An 18372-nucleotide genomic window follows, 5' to 3' on the forward strand; every position below is an offset into this window, starting at 1 on the left:
CGGTTCGCTAACCCTGGTACATGTGTGCAAATGGATACACACACACACACACACACACACACACACACACACACACACACACACACACACACACACACACACACACACACACACACACACACACAAACACACACCATTCAGGTGCCTCTCGTGACCTTCACAAGCTGCTGAAATGTAATTATCAGAGTCACATTTTTCTAGCTTTGAAACTTTTTGCTTCTTAAAAGTTTCTCAAGCAGATTAAGGAGAAAGTATGTTGGACAAATATGGCAACTGTCAGCGACTGCATCCTTTGATTCTCAGTATTTAAAAGAGTTACATTTAGAATCTGCATTAAACCATGGTCTGTTCCCTTTGTGCTTTTCTAAGGTTTACTGTTACTTTGTGTTATTTTTTGTTATTTCAATGTATTTGATTATATCTTATTTTGTTGTGTTCTTTTTTCCCTGTGTCCTGTTCCTGATACATTGTCTGTGTGCAGGTCATTACTTGTTTAGACGTCTAGGCTACCGATGTGCTACTGTCTGCATGATGGTAATATGTACAGGAAGCAGTATTGCATCGACAGTATAAATAACAGGGAAGGGAAAGGTTCATACAAATAAATGATAAAATAGACTATATTTAAATTATTATAGCCTATGTTTTGGATTTTTTTTTTTAAAGTTCATTGTTGGATCACAATTGACGCTCATCACAATTTACCAGGATTTCATCTCGTTGTCTGTTCCACCCTTTTTTTCTTTCCTTTTTTTCTTCTTTTTTTTCTCAACTACGGAGCCAATCAGTCCAGGTCTGAGTTGAAGTTCACCAATGATAGCCGTTTACCAAAAAAACATGTGACACGCCGCGTTTTCTGGTCCCCGTGATGCCTTCAGGTGCTACCGAAAATATTAGTTTTTCCTCAGTTACCAACGCACTACAAGCATGGAATGATAATGTACCAGGGCCCGTGTCTACCTAGCGTTTTAACATAGATAGTATAATAATAATAGTTTTTAAGCGCACCAAAGTAGGCTACCTATAGCCTACATGGATGTGAATTATTTCCGTTTTTTCTAACAGTAACAATGTGCCCCAGTCACCCTAAAGGTTAATCCAGCTGTTAATACCTGTGAATCAAAGCAAATAAAAACATTCGTGGCTATAAAAAAAAATGTAGGCCTACAATATGTTCTTGAATGTGGAATATTGCCATCTTATCAAGTCAACAATCGATAGATTAAACAAATAAACACTAACAAACTAAAATATGTTAACATTTCTATTTTTCACAAGCCTATGAAATTACTGTAGCCTATAACAAGGCTGTAACCATATGGTCGACATTAAACATTATCTAATATCTAAGTTTTTTTTTCCTTGTTTCATTGCATGAGATGGTAGAGTTAATCGACTATAATAACACAGTTAATCGTTATACTAGGACTGATAGTTATAGGCTAATAATGGCAACGTGTTGAATATAGTTATAATTTGAAATTTAACATTTGAAAATTAATCTTATTGCGGATAGCGGTGCGTGGTTACCTGTTGGTTATTTTTTACTTTATGGTCGGTTGTTGCACAACACAGTGGTAGGATTTGACGTGGAGCATCTGAACGCAACCTTTTTTGGCGTCCACTCCGACGAAGACGAGGAGCAGAAACAAGCAGCTCGTAGCCCACAGGCAAAGCAGAGGGGGAAACCATCCATTCGACTAATCTAACGGGAGGATACATTCATTAGTTTGAACGCAGTAAATCAGTGTTAACACCATGGAGCAGAAACAAACCCTGAACTTTGGCGCAGGACCTGCAAAACTCCCTCAAGCCGTAAGTTAAACACCCTCATCATTTCCCATGATCAACGTTTATAACGCGAGGTTCTGGAAAAGCTGCAAAACGTGATGCTGCTAGTAAACTGCTGCGAAGTGATAGGCCAATGTCACTTTCACGAAGAGGTTTTCCCTTGATGGAGGCTGTATTTTTGTTGCACATGCAATTTCTTTTTTCTTATTTCGAGTCTTGTTATCAAACATGTTTTGATTGAAGCCACCTTCAAAAACTCAAATTCACGGAGAATCTCTCGGTCTGTACCCATCCTCCTTATGGTGACTGACTGAGACTGGCATGCAGTTAAACGGTATAAGGACTGTTGGTTGTCGGCCTGTGTTAGCCGGGTGAAAACAGTGTGTTGAATTGCATCAGCCTCATTCATTCGAGTGGAAACCTTCTCTTTTGTGCTTTTTGATTTCCCTTTACGGCCTCTAGATGGCAGAATAAACAACATCGATGCATGTCAGACAGATGAATCCCTGCTTTTCACTTGGCAGACTATTCCACTTTAACTGTTGAAACAGTCACCCATATAAAAGCAATGTTCTTCCTGTGTGAAAAGTGCAGTTCCACTGTTAATGTTTCCTTCAACTAGTTATTTCTGCTATATTCAGTTACATTCAGATATTGTTTTGCAGTTGGTTGATTCATTGTGGGTTTTTGTCTTTGGCAAACACTGTGTAATTTGGGGATAGGGATAGATTCACTTCTGAAGTTTTATAGGTTTTAAAGATTAACCTATTGAGGATCAACACTTTGGTGATCATAGTACCAATAAACAAACACAATGGAAACAAAAAGTGCAATGTTATCTTCCACACAGTAATCCCACCAATGTACAATACAGAATAATCTGCAGAAGGTTGCGCTTGATGCTTTTTGACTAATTTTATTTGCAAATACACATTCATGTTAATGTCTCCCTTTTTTCTGTAGTTTGTTTTGGCAGTTTGTGAGCCATTAAACCAAAAGTCACTCCTCAGTGGATATTTCTTAACTTGGATAAAATCACATGTGATGGAAATATCTCTAATAAGAGTTTTCGAGATACATCTTGTCTTTGAGAGATTTACCATTAGCCAATATACTCGTTAGGACCAGATCAGCTCAGACAAAGGATTCAGAATAATATCAGGGGTTATATGTGGTAGAAACAGGTAAATGATTAGACTGCTCTGTGTCGGTTGAGGCGTCACAGGAAACAAGGTGTTGTGTGCTTAGATATGTGTCGGTGTGAGGACAGTTTCCTAGAACAGGATGTTTAGCTCTGTTTTCAAGAAAGATGTGCAACTGAGTACAACAGAGACGGGTAACACTGCCTTATAGTCAAAAGTGACATTTAAATATGAGGAGTGTAATCATGTACATAATTATGATAGGATCCACAGGCAATAAGACACATACATATCTTCTTTTACAGTGGAAAAATACATTATTACATTACACATTATGTAGTTATTGTATTGTATTTGTTACTGCTCACCTTTTCTTTTGAAAATCTCGTAAAAACCTGTCAAACCATCATCATCCTCTCTGGTTGTAGTCTTTAAAGAAATACTTTCCTTTTTGCAGGTGTTGCTTCAAGCACAGAAGGAGTTCATCAACTACGGCGGCTCTGGGATCAGTGTTCTTGGTGAGTAGGACTTCACTGATAAAATACTGCATAGTTACCTCATGTCCAGTCATGCAAGTTAGTGTGCATTGCCTCCAGCTTAATATCCTGACTTTTGCACATATAGCAGCTTTATGTATTACCTACTGTATATTCCATTGTAATGTTTCCCTGGACAACTATTCCCCATTTAGCCGCAGAAGAGGGATATAAGGCATTTTTGCTAAAAAGACCAAATTTAGACTCTTATCTCCTTGCTGTGTCTATCTGTGCTGACTAATGCCTCATAATAGATCTAGATAAACTTTGGAAAATGTTTTCTCAGAAGGAGGACTGAGGATTTTGGGGCCAGATTTGAATAACCACAGAGATTCCGATTTAATACAAACGTTTTTGATTCTATTCAAACCAGAGATGAGTCACCGATCATCGGACTTCAACAAGATCATCGACAAAACAGAGAGTCTCCTGCGAGAGTTGTTGTGAGTGCTGCCTTTGCTGTTTCACTTGGCTTCTGCTATTTTATCCTCCTCCTTCTCTACTCTTTCCTCAGACATTGTACGTTTTAATCATCACAATTTGCGATGAAATCTTATATCCCCGCATAGTTCCTTTCCCCCTAGTCTCAAGTGTATCAAGTACTGACATACTGTGTCTGTTATATTTAGCAAACTATGTCCCTGTCCATAAGGATCGGTGTAATTTTGACTTTCTGTGAGTGGCTGATGGTCCTTCTAACATGGCATTCTTTTGTCTTGACAGAAATATCCCAGAGAACTACAAGGTGATGTTCTTGCAGGGAGGCGGGTCTGGGCAGTTTAGTGCCGTCCCCCTCAACCTGATTGGCCTAAAAGAAGACAAGTGCGCAGATTACCTGGTGACAGGCACATGGTCGGAAAAAGCAGCGAAAGAAGCGCAGAAATACGGCAACGTCAACATTGTTCACCCCAAGCTGGACAAGTACACGAGTAAGTGTGTGTGTGTGTGTGTGTGTGTGTGTGTGTGTGTGTGTGTGTGTGTGTGCACTGGGAAATGTCTGGGATACATATGCAGACTTGTCACAGTCCTCTTAACCTATTCTTACAGTGATCAGAACAAACTAAACATGACCGCCAAAAGAATTTTTCTACTAATTAGCTTGAGTTAGTGACAAGGTTCAGGCCCAGAACAGAGATTTTGTTACTCTTGGATGGCATGAAGAATTTCTTTTCCCTTTCTTTTTAATTTAATCTCCGTTTCCGTATGGGGGAACAAAATTATTTCAGCTCGTATTAGTTGGTCATTGCCATTCATGCTGCATTAGGGCTGTCACTCTGGCTGTGTGTCCAGCCTGTTGCGTAATAAACAATAGACCCAACCACCATTGAAAGACTGTGGTATGCGGGTAGCCTTTTTCTTTCCACATGATTGGGTCTGATTGGGGGGATTTTCACCGGGGTTCTTGTTTATTCCAACCCCTATGTCAGCAGTTTTACACTGTTTTTGGAATTACTATATTTGGCAATGATGAAAATTACAATTAAAATAATCGAATTTGTTGCTTCACATGGAAACAAAACACAGAAAAACAAGTTCTCCTGTAGTTTGCTGTTACAAGTCATTTATGATCATCAAGTTATTCGTAGGAAGTAGGCATTGGGACGATAACCAGGTTCAATGTATACCTTGGTAGGAAAAAGTCAAGGTTTCAATACCGCCATTATCTCTGTTATAAAGTTCTAAGGTACTAGAACACACAGTTTATCAATGTTCAGAATATTCCTTCGTCATAACTTTTACTAGAAGAGAAATGTGTAGAAAGTGAGCATGTCTCTAAACACCTTGTTGAGCTGCTCACTTAAAGGACTGCTTTTTAACAATTTTAAATAATTCAATTATTTTATTTTATTATGTTATCATACAAGTTTATTAATGTTCAGAATATTCTATACATTGTTTAAAAGATAAAAGATAGTGTTCGGGTAGAAAAAAAGTGTTGTATTACCCAGGCATTTCAGAATAACACATTTGAGAGCTTTAATCACAATACCATGAAACTGTGGTATTTTTGTGAGGTTATCATTCCGTCAGAATATCATACTGGGCCCATGCCATGCCTAATTAAAACCATGTTGTGTGGTTGCTCCCTGTAGAAATCCCCGACCCTAGCAGCTGGTCCCTGAACCCCTCAGCCTCCTACGTGTACTACTGCTGCAATGAGACGGTGCACGGCGTGGAATACAACTTCACCCCGGAAACTAACGGAGTGGTCCTCGTCAGCGACATGTCCTCCAACTTCCTGTCCCGACCTGTGGATGTGTCCAAGGTGAGGAGGACAGGAATCATCCTGATTAAAAATATTCAACTCTTTTAACTTTTGGGGCATCTTTACCGTATTTATTGATCATAACAACATGCTTGAAAAAAACCTTTACCACCACCACTTTTGATATCCTCAACCCAAATTCCAACGCTTTGCAGTTTGGGCTGATTTTTGCCGGCGCTCAGAAGAATGTGGGCTGTGCAGGGGTGACTGTGGTCATCGTGAAAGAGGACCTGTTGGGCCACACTCTGAAGGATTGTCCCATCGTCCTGGACTACAAGGTGCAGGCTGAGTCCAACTCCCTCTACAACACACCACCGTGTTTCAGGTACGTCAGACCAGCAGTTGTTTGAACAAAACTCCTACCATTTTCAATATAGCACTTTGTTTAATCTGTACAAAAACTGAAGTGTAAAACGTCACATTGTGGGTTGGACTATTTCTTGGCTGGGGCCAGTCCCTTCCTGGAATCTGTAGTGGTTGACACAACTTGTTTTGTTACATTTTGTTATTTCAATGGATGAAGATTACCACATGTATAACTTGTTCTTGTAACATTCTATTCAACTCTTTAGTTTTATGTAAGCAATAACGCTGTATTTTGGATGTTCTGTTGGCATTTTTTAATATGTAAAAAGATAACGATTAATCGATAATTGATCTTTAATTTTCCTGATGATCGATCAATGATATTTCTCAAAATGCCCATCCCTAGTAGTGACAGTATTTTTTTAACATGTTTTGACTGTTTGGTCGGTTCAGTATCTACATCATGGGTCTGGTTCTGGAGTGGATCAAGAACAACGGCGGCAGCGCTGCCATGGAGACGCTCAACAAACAGAAGTCCTCCATGATTTATGACATCATCAACGCTTCCAATGGTTTCTATGTGTAAGTGTCACGAGACTTCAGTAGATGATATTTTAAATTCATTCTTCTCAGTGAACCGCCAGCCCTGCTCAACAGTTTATTTCACTATTTTCACTTCACACACAGGCTGTGCTTGCTTGATGTAAGTAAAGTTAGTTGAATATGCAGTGCCTCATATACCCCTAACTACTGCAATGCACACTTCTATAGTAGTGTTTGTTGAACCATCTTAACCGAGGAATATAATTTGCTTAAGATGTAACTGAACAATATAAAGCAAAATACTGACAAATAATTTTCCCTCATCAACCAAACTACTACTACTACTATTAAAGGTATACGTCAAATACCACTGATAGATCTTAAACTCTGCCTTAGCCTCTGAGATAAACTCTGACACAAAGGTTATAACCAGAGTACTTATTTGCTGTGTCCAGGTGTCCCGTAGACGAGTCTTGTCGAAGCCGCATGAACGTACCATTCCGTGTGGGGAAGAAAGAGGGAGACGATGCCTTGGAAAAGAAGTTCCTGGAGGGCGCATCCAAGCGTGGAATGATATCACTGAAAGGACACAGGTTAGTTTGACCAACACTTACCTCCTGTTGTTTCACCAATATCGACATTATTGCTATATTTCATGGGTTACCAGAGAGAATGTGTAAAGTAAAGTTAGACTTGAGCACCAGAAGATCGTTTTTATTGGAAGGACTTGTGTTACAGAACTACTGCTCCTTTTGTGGACCCTCAAACATGATGCTTTGTCTCCCCCTGCAGGTCAGTCGGAGGAATGCGTGCGTCTCTGTACAACGCTGTAACACTGGAGGACACTGAAGCCCTGGCTGCCTACATGAAGGAGTTCCTGAAAGAGCACCAATAAAACAGGCCAAACTACAACAAGTCAGCTGATGTCGCACAATAGCAACTTACTCCTCTGGTACAGTTAAAAATAAACAAACTTCTGGCTTACCTCCAGCTGAGATTCATGTTGGATCTGACAGCTGCACCTTGTTAGACATGTTTTGTTACATTAATTAAATGTTTCTTAATAAGCCTTAACCCTTGCTGCTACAAGTAATGTGCTAATACATTTGTGTTTCATAGAGTTACTATTTTAATCAAATGTCATCTAACAGTACTTTGATGTACATACATACTGTATGTAATTCTTGTTCAAAATATGTTTACATTCCATTAAATCTAACTTGGCATTAAGTTCATTTCCTAGTGTAATTTCTTGACTTCAGTACAGTTTTTATAACAGACCACTTCACAATTGTCAATGAATGTCAACGAGTAATAGTTTATATCTTCTGAGAACAGAGAGGCATTGTTACTGCATGTCATCCCCCTCTCGCCCCATTTCAACTCTGTACTCTTTACTCTCAACTGTCAATATATGGTTGAAATACCTAAAAAAAATAATAGAATGGTCACATTACAGATGTTAGATAATGGACCCACTACTATATATATCTCACTAATTTATTTTGGTATGTATGCGTGCACACGCTTTGGGTTGGGTGTGTTTGTGCCTGAGGGCCTCCACCCAAATACAATGGAGGTGAATGGAACTGTAATGAAAATGTAATAAATCAATATGCTCATCTTTGTTTGGGTGTTAGGTGGAACTAGGTTACAAAACATCAAAGGAATGCCATGTGACATGATGAAGCAAAGAGGAGGTAAGCAATATATAATACTTAAGCAATATCACATGAGAGGGAGCAATGTTGTCGCTCTATATCAGCGCTGCTGTGATTTGGTCGTAGGTACGAGGCCGCAGGTGAAGCTCGTAAGTGAGCAGAGTGATTTTGTCAGTTTGGTTAACAGTCCCGGTGATGTTGGACTCTTATATCAGTGCTCTTGCAGCGCTCCTGTAATGTCTCTCGTCCAATCAATTAACTCGGTCAGAAACAACTGCTGTATAATAGAAAGTAATCATTTTAATTGTTGTAGGAGCTTTTCACTAAGCAAATCTTGCTGAATATAATTAGCATATGAATGGAAATAAAAAGGGCATGTTCAGGTAGGCCTACTGAGGTGGAGGCAAAACAAGTCTCAAATATGGATATTATAAAACCAGCACAAAAAAACCCAAACCTTTCCAAATAAATTCTCAATGGCCAACTTGCGTATTTCATTATGCAGAGCACTATTTCAATGAAACAAAGGAGCATGGACGAGAAGCCCAACGTGCTGAGTTATTACATGACCCAAATGTCATAATTAGGTTACGTGATTCCAAATTAAATATCTCCCTGACAACCAAGCAACTACTGGTGCTGAGGAAACAACAACGATAATATCTGCAAAGCTAGATGCTGATGGCATGTCGTAAGTTTTTTTTGTTCACTGTAATTTGTGTGAACTGACCCTTTAACCAGCAATAATGATCCACTAATTGTGTAAGCAGCCAAATATATAATGTGACTTTTATAATAACTTCACAGATTGACACCATCTGGACTGAGACTCATTGTGACTTTCTGCAGTGCTGTACATGTACTTGTGTACTGCAGGGAATGTCGGTACAAAATTACCTCACTGGTGGGTGTAGTCTCATGACATGAAACTTTAAACCAGAAAGGTCAGAGAAAATATATATATTTTTTTGCCTGTTGAGTTCTCCTTAAAAATGAATATTCAGCACAAATACTTAACAGGCACAGTTAGTCTTTAAGCCGTCAACTCCTGCTATCAGCTCAGTATGTAGGAGTGAACAGGTCCACAGAACATCAGCAGGGTGGCAAGCTGGCTCCATGGTGAGAGAGAGCGCTCCATCTGGATGTCTAGAGGCTAGTTCCCTGCTGCATTGGCCCCGCTGAGGCTGTTCTACTGCGGCCGTACCACATCCCCCATCACTCGGTGTATCCGACCCTGACCTTTTCAAAGTAGCAGAGGAAAGAGGTGAGAGGCGGCATAATGAGTTTTACAGGAATCAATGGCTTAATGTCCATTGCAGGTTATTAAAATATACAAATGTACTATGCAGGTTTGGTTCACAATGACTACAATATGTTTTTTAAGCGAAAATACGGTCTACGGTGAAGGGATTGTGTTTGCACAAGAAAATAATTGTATATAATGACATTTATAGAAATTGGGGTGCAGGATAAAAATCCTTCACACCTGACTCTACAACTCAACTCAAAACAAATACAAATAAGCAATTAAAAAATTAAATATGAAATATAGAACCCATACATGTAAAAAAAAACATACGCACAGTTGAGATAGATTTAAGAAAAGAAGAAAACAAAAGCTAAACTAAAAACAAGACAAGCTCTCAAATAAATGTGTGTTTGTTGAGGACAGATTTTAACCCATGACCAGTCAGTTCCCCCTATATTAAGCCTCATAGCTGCTATCAAGCTTGGACAAAGATCCAATTGGAAGTTGTTTTTGCTGTAAATGACCTGTAGGTGGAAGTGTTCATCAAGAAACTTATGTCTGTAAAGATGTAGAGGTCTGCCTCCTGCCAGAGAGATGGTTGTCTTTCTTATCACGATTGTGATTAAATGATGTTGCCAGAGCATATGCAATTAATAGATCAACAGCATGTGTTAAATAAACATGGAAATAGAAGGTCCGATAATGGATATTATGGTAATTAACTCACAAAGAAAACCAGCAAAACATGGACTAAAACAACTCATTTCTAAAGAAAGAAGCAAGGACAGGATTTGTATTCTCGTTCTTTGTGTGGACGCACACACACACACAAACTAACACACACTCACAAACTAACACAGACACACACACACACACACACACACACACACACACACACCCTCTGATTCCTGTGGTTTCCTCTGATAAGGTCAACTCAACACCACAGGCGAAGGATCTTTATCTAAGAAAAAAGACACACACCTTGATAACCCTCCAAATGTATAGGGCACGGCATAACCACCTTTTACTTTCTACATATTCATCCTTAGCATGCATCCCACTCAAAATACATCCATATGAGAGACAGAAAAGCATGTTGTTTCCATGCTATAATTTCACTTTGCACAGTGGGAGATTGTATGTGATTGATTCACAGGTATGAATCCCCTTACAGATGACTGTCATCCTGATGTCGACTTGTGTAAAGAGGCTATTAGTGTGGAGTGGGTGTGATGGTTTTCTCTGGGCTTTTTATCTTTGTTGCTTTACAACTCTATTAGTGCATCAATGGTTTTATCGGTGCAATGAGTGGGAATTGAACTATTAACCTGGTAAGCTCTCAACATGTTTTCAGACTTATAGAATCTGCATTATGTTCCAGCCCGCTTTTGTGAAAGCGAAATCCTTTAAGTGGTATTTGCCATTAAGTTCCTTTTTTCCCCCATCGGATTTAATAAAGCTCTTGAAAAATCACCTTGATGCTGGCTGACCGTGAAGTGTAACCATTGAAACAGACTCTTTTTCCGACTCTTTTTCTTACTTTCATTACGAGATGTATGAAACGCAAGGTAAAGTTGATCCAGAAGTTATTATTTTATATAACATCCCAGAAGATTCTTTCCAAAAAGTAATTTTGGCTGTTAGCAAATATCAATACCATGAGCCGGTGGAGAGAGTGTGAATGCTGGTGTTGACTGTGTGGTTCCCCCGGTGCTGGGGAGACGTTGGACCATGCTGCTGAAGGTCTGTGTGCTGAAAGGTAAACTCTGTTCTGCCAGAGTGAGGTATTATTGCTGTAGGCCAGATGAGTTTTGTGTCGGTGCAAAAACCCAATGCCTCATAATTTTCTTTGTTTATATCTACATCTCTTCAAAGCTCAAGTCTTTCTGCTCATCTCAGTTGCAGATTTTTTGGCATCGTTCTCATTTTAGTCTAGTCGTCACTGAACCTTTCTTAGCCACTGTCTATTAGATCAAAAACTAAGCAAAAACTATTATCATCTAAAGTCTCCCAACACAACATACCCACGGTGCTTCAGAACACAGGAAGAGGATGTCTTTTAGGTAATTTTGAGATCCTGTGTTTGATAAAGGTGTTGTACAACAGACCAACATTGTCATCCATGGGGCCACAGTTGTGCCCAGCTAAAAATTTCAGAAACTATAAGCAAAATCAGGTGTCTAGCAAGCATGTGGTGGATAAAGGAACAATGAGACATTCCTGCTGATCTGGCTTAGAAAGGGAAACGTAAAGCTCTGTGTTATTACTCAAAGTTCATGTGGCTGGCTAAGGGATCTTCAGTTCAGGCTGGAATACAATAAGCTCCACTGTTGCCTGAGGCAAGTGAGAGTGAGGTACAGTAACTGATGCAAAAGGAGTAGTCTGAGGTCTTTTCTCTCAATATATCTCCTTTTCTATAACGTGAGCTTTGTATCAGGAATGAAACACTGAACAGGTGTCTTATTGCAAAGCCAAGAGCCCTTTAAACCCTCAAAGCCCCTGCAATGAGCTGTACTTTTACAGCTACCTTAAATATATATATAAGGCTGCTATAAGGCTATAACAGCCACTGGAGTGATAGGAGTCATGCATTAACTAGAACAAGGTTGCCAAAAATGTGTGCATATTTTTTTTTATAACTTTGTGGTTTATTCTCTTTCCAAAGGAGATCTTCCTCTTGTGTCTTGATCAGGTGTACAATGACAAGTTCTTTATTCTCTACTCCCTGCTTCAATGAAATTTGGATTCCGACAAACTGCCTAATCTCTCAGCAATTCTCTCACAAAAATATTGTCCATGACCCTGCAGCCGATCCACCTAAAAATAAAAAGGAAGAGAAAGATAAAAAAGAGGCAGAGGGGCTTTGAAATGCGAGTAGGATTACAGCAGAGATGGGAGGTTGGGACTGGATTGTGTGGTGATTCCCGTCCCGTCAAGCCCACTAATGTTGTGGTAATGCCACCGGCAGGCTGCAGTAAGACGCTGATAATGAAAAACACCGGGGAAGACAATATCAAATGGCTCCTCTACATCCTACAGTGGAGATTAGTCAACACAAAAGTAGGGTGGCAGAGGCAGAGGCAGGCTTTAGTGCTGCTGATTGAGTCTCTTGTCAAGAGCTCCATGCTTGCAGCCTGAAAAGTTACTGTGACTGACATCCTTTATACATTCTATTTCAGACACACACAGTTTGCTTTGCCTGAGGATCTGTTTTCTATAGATACTGTATATACAGTCTGTCTGCTCAAAGAAGAGCATTACATTGGGAATTTATCCTTGAACAATTTTTTTCTTATTTCCCATGAACCGTTGGGTTTGCATTACAGAACATTTAGTTTACTTTTCCCTTAACAAAATGAAAAGGATGATTGTGTTTATCTACTCAAACTGTTGCTGCACTGCTGAATAATATACTGTAGCGTTTTTTAATGTATTACATGGATTACTTTTAGGCTACTGTACCTTTGTTTAATGTTGAACAGTAACTGGTATGCATCGATTATCCAAAATATATTTTTACGTTTAATTTCTAGATAAATCCTCTTACTGGATCCATCCTTACACTTACTTGAGTTGATATTTTTGGCCTTGCAGTCAGCTTTGAACATTTTCTTCAAGCTCCCATTACACTTTACACCTGATTATTTGATACAATTTTTATGTAAAATAATAATGAATTCTATTTTACCTTTTCCATCTTAAAGACTTCTAGAATCAAGAAGCCAATACACTTGCCTTGAGTGGTAATGGGAAGCATTTCAATAAAGTCCAGGATGGACCCTTTTTTGTGGACCTTTGTTGCGAGGCTCATTATTTATGAAAGCCTGGGATTTTGTTGTTTCAGTTTCTCATTAATACATATGCCTGTACGAATGGGGAAAAAAAGGAGCAACAGAAAGGAAAGACATCTGGAGCCCGAGAACGTCTGCACACTGTAAATGAGCTGGTCTGTGCCACAACAAGGTCAGCACTTGCACCAAACACAGAATCATGCTTTAATTACAAAAGTGCAATGTTTAAAATCACAGAAGCCACATGCACAGAGAACCATTGCCATCATTATCTCAGAGTGCAACTGTATTTTTTGGAGCAGTTGAAGGCTGGGTTAACCACAACATATCTTTCTTGCCAATTGTTTAGTTTGCAGAAATTATGAGATGCTGGAATGAATGAAATTAATGGAATTTTATTTTGCAAAGTATTTTTGATGCTGCATGTAGAAATAAAAAAATACTCCTTCCAAAACCAATAAACCTGGGGGTGAGTGGGATTTTCCTTTATGCAGGTCACTTGGACGGTCACAACTTGGAATACTGTATTTCTACTAATCCAGATGGATCCTTCTTGTTATTTGGAAAATGGAATTTATAGCTTTGCCTTCAGCATTACCATGGCTGTAGAGCCTTATTCTAATCTGTGACCAGGAGATTAAGGTCCATTATTTTGTTCATTCTATTACCGAATTTGGTTGTTATTAAGAAACCCCTTGAAGTCTGCCTACTTTTTATAGCAAACCCTAGCTCATGGGACTGACTTTAAGGGTTGATTTGATAATATCTGCTTTGATTGTTGTCCTCAGATGTTATAAGGGTGCCTGCGTGCAAATATAAACAACACATTTAAAAAAAAATAGTCCTACATCCTGAATTTAGTTATCACTTCTATTAGCCTATGTCTCTCGAGTATTGTTGGTTATTAAACGCTGTCACGCACTGAGGTGCACAGTCTCTTCACTGACTGTCATTCAGGCAGCTCAAAAAACGAAATGTCTTTTATGCAACAGCCCGTTTAAAAGGCCACTGATGATTCATAGGACAATGGAAATAACAGGTTCAGTTTGAATCAAAAGCACACAATTTCTCTCTCTTTTCTTCCATCCTTCATTTAACTCCATTTGCCTTTTCCTTAATTCTACCTCTTTCCTCTGCCTCCTTCTTCTTGTCTCGTTTTTGTCAAATTTTTCTTTGTTCTCTTTTCAATTCCTGTCTGTCCTTCCTTTTAACACCTTCTAATGTATTTCTCTCTCTCTCTGTATTAAATCTCTTTCCCAGTTTTACCTTCCCCTGTCAGTGTGTGTGTGTGTGTGTGTGTGTGTGTGTGTGTGTGTGTGTGTGTGTGTCTGAGTCTCTATCTCGTAAACTCATTGCTCCACGAGGCTAATCTTGTTAGCACCAAATGCACCGTGTTCCGCTAGCTGCTCTTAATTGCCGTTGTGTTATTAATGAGCGGGGAGCGGGGAAATCACTCTTAATTAGCTTGTCTCATTCGGCAGGCATCTCGAGTGAAGCCGTGGCGACAACGGCGCTCAGGCACAAACACACAGGGGATAATTAAAGCACTTCACTTGTCGGAGTATTTGTCTAAGCCAAAGAGCAGCAAGCCGACACGCAATTAGCCTTGTCATTCATTAGCAGCCGAGTGCCATTGATTTGAGTGTTACGTTGTCATTTTGCCACCACACTGACACTGACATTCAAGTGTGCTTAACATATTCACGTGTTAAACTCATGGAATCACTGACTGTGCATCTGGGTTTTTTATGGTTCTGCTGAGTCACTGACAACGTTTACAAACTGGATTAGGCCTACTGCGATAAATCAAGCAATGCAAGAAATCATGTTTTGCATTTTGTTAATGATTCTTAAACCCCATATTATATTTCTGTTACAGGGAGATATTTCCTGGCCTGGGCTTTGTCATGCAAATGTGCACCCTGGTCAAGGTAAGATATGCTCTAATGAAATAATCTATACACCTGAGGGGTTTATATGGCCAGATAATTATTTCCCGAACCGAATCTAGCCTTTGATCCTTGATCAGTTGCACACTGAACTTCATTGAATTTCTCACAATCTTTTTCTCTAACCTATCTGATATTTTGTCATCACCTTAAAATGACAGTCAAACAGTGTGAAAGACCAGGCTGATGCTTTCTCACTAAACAGAGAAAAATTAATTAGACGATTAATGAGATTAGCTTTCGATGCCCTCAGTCCCTGAAATGCCAAATTGCTTCTTTCTAAAATACTTTATGAAACAAAAAACAGTCACCATGTCACAGATTTTCAGTAACACCATTAAAAATGTTGCAGGCATAACAATCAAACTCACCTTGGAAATGATTACATACAAAGGTACTAAATATCCTGCATGTCTGTATATGTCTAAATTATACCAAATCGGCCAAATGATTTCCCTAAATTCATCAAAAAACTTCAATTTCCCCTGAGTTATGTGACTAATCTGACACCGTTTGTCAGCTCTCAACACGAGAAAGCAAAATTAAAGCTCTGCAGCGCTCTTCTCGAGATTCTACTTTTCACAGCAGGTGATAAAAACATCCTACTGTGATTGAGCGCACCTGTCGTTGCCTCTGCGTGACCCTGGCATGTTCATGTATGATAAAAGACCGGTGTCAGTGCATTCAAAAAAATTTAATTTGCAACTACAGCTAAATCAGATGAGGGGGGGGGGGGACTGTTACGGGGGCAGGACTAATTGCTGCCCGGGGATTTGCGTTCATGTGTGTACAAGTGTGTGCACGCGTTGGTGTTTGCCAGGCTGTCTGCCTGCCAAAATAAACACTTTAGTGCATGTTTAATGTACGTGTTTATCTGTGTGTGTGTCTGTCAGTGTGTGATAACAGAATGTCAGCAAGACAGCGGAGTTAATAAAGGCCTTTTTGGAAACCAGGAGTGGATTGAGTAAGGTGCACTGCACACTGTTCTGTGGGCATTATTCCTGTCATCATGACTGTTGTGATCAGTAGCAGAAAGGGTTTTTATATTAATCAACAGTTCAGTAAACCAGTAAACTGCTCCACAACAATATCATTGATATCAAATGTTGGTATCAGCCTTCTCTTAATCTTTATTCATTAGTAAGTTCTCATACTGTTATAACATTGGTGATGCGATAAGATAAAAAGCTCTTGTCCTCCAGTATCAAATAGCTTTAAACATGATACAATATGATACTTACACTTGATTCTAGGAAAAGATTGCAGTGGGCAGAAAGTTCCAGGGGATCAAAATTCAAACCTTGTATCAGTATATCTGATAGCCTGGCATTCCCAGACCTGCCACTAGGCGCTGGCAAATTAAATTTGCTGCGCCTGTTGGTCTGGAAACTCTCCGTAGAAACTTTTTCAAAGAGACCAGAAATCTGGGCTCACGTTTCAATTGGTTCTATCTAATATGGGCGGGCCAGAGCCCTTTGTATGGTACTCTGGGGAGGACGTAACCGGATGACGACAGTGACGTGCATGCGACATCGAAGCCGTGATAGTAAACATCAAAGATGGCTGCGGATATGTTGTGCGAGTTTGAGACTGCTTTGGCCTCGACCCTTTACGATTTGGAAGATGGCACTCAAATATTTTCATTATTATTTAAGTGGAATGTTCTGTTTTGCCGACCGACCACGGCAAACGTTTAATTTAACAGTTTAACAGCTGTTCGCTAAACGAACGGGGCTTACGTCACCTTGTGCATCGCTCTGATTGGTTGTAGTGCTATCCAACTGCGTGCAGTGGCATTTGAAATGCACGAGTAGGAGCCGCCCCTTGAGTTAGAAATTACTATTGATCGTGGCCAGACCCTCTATCGTTCAAGATATCAGGGTCTGGATTTCCAGGCTATATATCTGATAGACTCACCGTTAATCAATGGAATCACAAATGATAACTACATTGTAATATTATGCTTTGTGGGAGTTAAACATTATCCTGGTTTATTTTGTAATTCACTGCCTCAACAAGGTTCTACGTCATGTTAACATTGAAATAAAACGCTGTTTATCAGAAATGTGTTGAAAAAAAGAAGTAAAGAGAAAGCTTTACAGTGAAGTGTTTAAAACATTTTTTATTTTAAATGGATCTTGCCCTGTATAGACATTTCCCAATCCCAATGTAAAATGTTAGCCTGGCACCGCCCGCCCACCTTCTCCCGCTCAATTTTAATTTCCAGGCTAGTAAAATGTGGCACTCTTTAAGGTTCTGTATTGGGTTCCCTTTCATTTTACATTTACAAACATTTCATTAATCATCACAATCTCCGTTTAATGGTTATGCTGATGACAGCTAACTGTGTGTGCTAGTTTACCACTGGCAATTCAATACAATGTATCTGTATATATTTTCAAATAGAATGTATTTGAGTGAAACATTAATTAGAGTTATAAATAAACTTAATGTAACAGAAATGTAATTATTGACATATAACCTACAACAGATTGCTCAGTCATGTTTTCTTCAATCTAAAACATAATCGAAGATACAGAAGGTTCAGGTTTAGAATCAGTTATTTATTTAAATGTTTGATGACATTATCACCTTTCAGTTAGCGAGCCGATCCAAGCCAAGAACTAGCTAGAACAATGTCTTGTGTTTGCGTTTTGGAATAAATTGAGCGAAAAAAGTGCTGTCGGGGGATAACACTTTTGGTTCTGTGTTATCTCATTTAATGTAGTGCTGCAGTGTTACCTCCTTTCTCTGCACACTTATGTCCTCAGCAGGCAGGCTCATAAATTGGACAGCTAAGCCTTTCATAAAGTTTAATAAAGCGCAGTTTCGTGGCTCAGGGGAGCTGGTATTAGTGACGAGAGCTGCTGCTGCCATTCCGGCAAATCACATCATCATAATGAGTCTGTACTATGGGAGTAAGACACCTCCCTTACCACCCACACATCCACCCACCTCCCCCTTTGTTTTCTTTATCATTCCTCTGACACACTACTACGATGTCTTCACTTCACAGCGGTTTCCCTTTGGGAATTTGGCGATAGCGCTGTCTAAACGTCCCAGCCGGCCTGGACAGGCTAGGGTTATTTCTCATTTAGTAAAGATCACAGACGCTGTAAATGCTCTGGCGGCATGCCG

General features: G+C 39.5%; 1 protein-coding gene across 1 annotated transcript; it reads left to right on the top strand.

Annotated features, from left to right (window-relative positions):
- The first annotated feature begins 1629 nt into the window (after positions 1-1629).
- On the top strand, positions 1630-7808 carry psat1 (phosphoserine aminotransferase 1). The gene is made up of 9 exons (XM_080040185.1): positions 1630-1815; positions 3391-3451; positions 3843-3912; positions 4193-4398; positions 5563-5735; positions 5891-6060; positions 6495-6623; positions 7040-7177; positions 7377-7808. Exons 1-9 carry the CDS (start codon positions 1759-1761, stop codon positions 7477-7479), a joined length of 1107 nt encoding a protein of 368 aa, XP_079896311.1. The 5' UTR covers positions 1630-1758; the 3' UTR covers positions 7480-7808.
- Positions 7809-18372: the final 10564 nt, after the last annotated feature.

The sequence above is a fragment of the Ammodytes marinus genome (genome assembly GCF_949987685.1).
Source record: "Ammodytes marinus genome assembly, chromosome: 2".
Taxonomy (NCBI): Eukaryota; Metazoa; Chordata; class Actinopteri; order Uranoscopiformes; family Ammodytidae; genus Ammodytes; species Ammodytes marinus.

What these genes read in the sequence shown, in the direction of transcription:
- psat1 (XM_080040185.1), top strand. Translation starts at nt 1,759, where the DNA reads ATGGAGCAGAAACAAACCCTGAACTTTGGCGCAGGACCTGCAAAACTC. An exon ending in GACCTGTGGATGTGTCCAAG is followed by an intron (nt 5,736 to 5,890) that starts GTGAGGAGGACA and finishes AACGCTTTGCAG; the next exon opens with TTTGGGCTGATTTTTGCCGG. An exon ending in AACACACCACCGTGTTTCAG is followed by an intron (nt 6,061 to 6,494) that starts GTACGTCAGACC and finishes TGGTCGGTTCAG; the next exon opens with TATCTACATCATGGGTCTGG.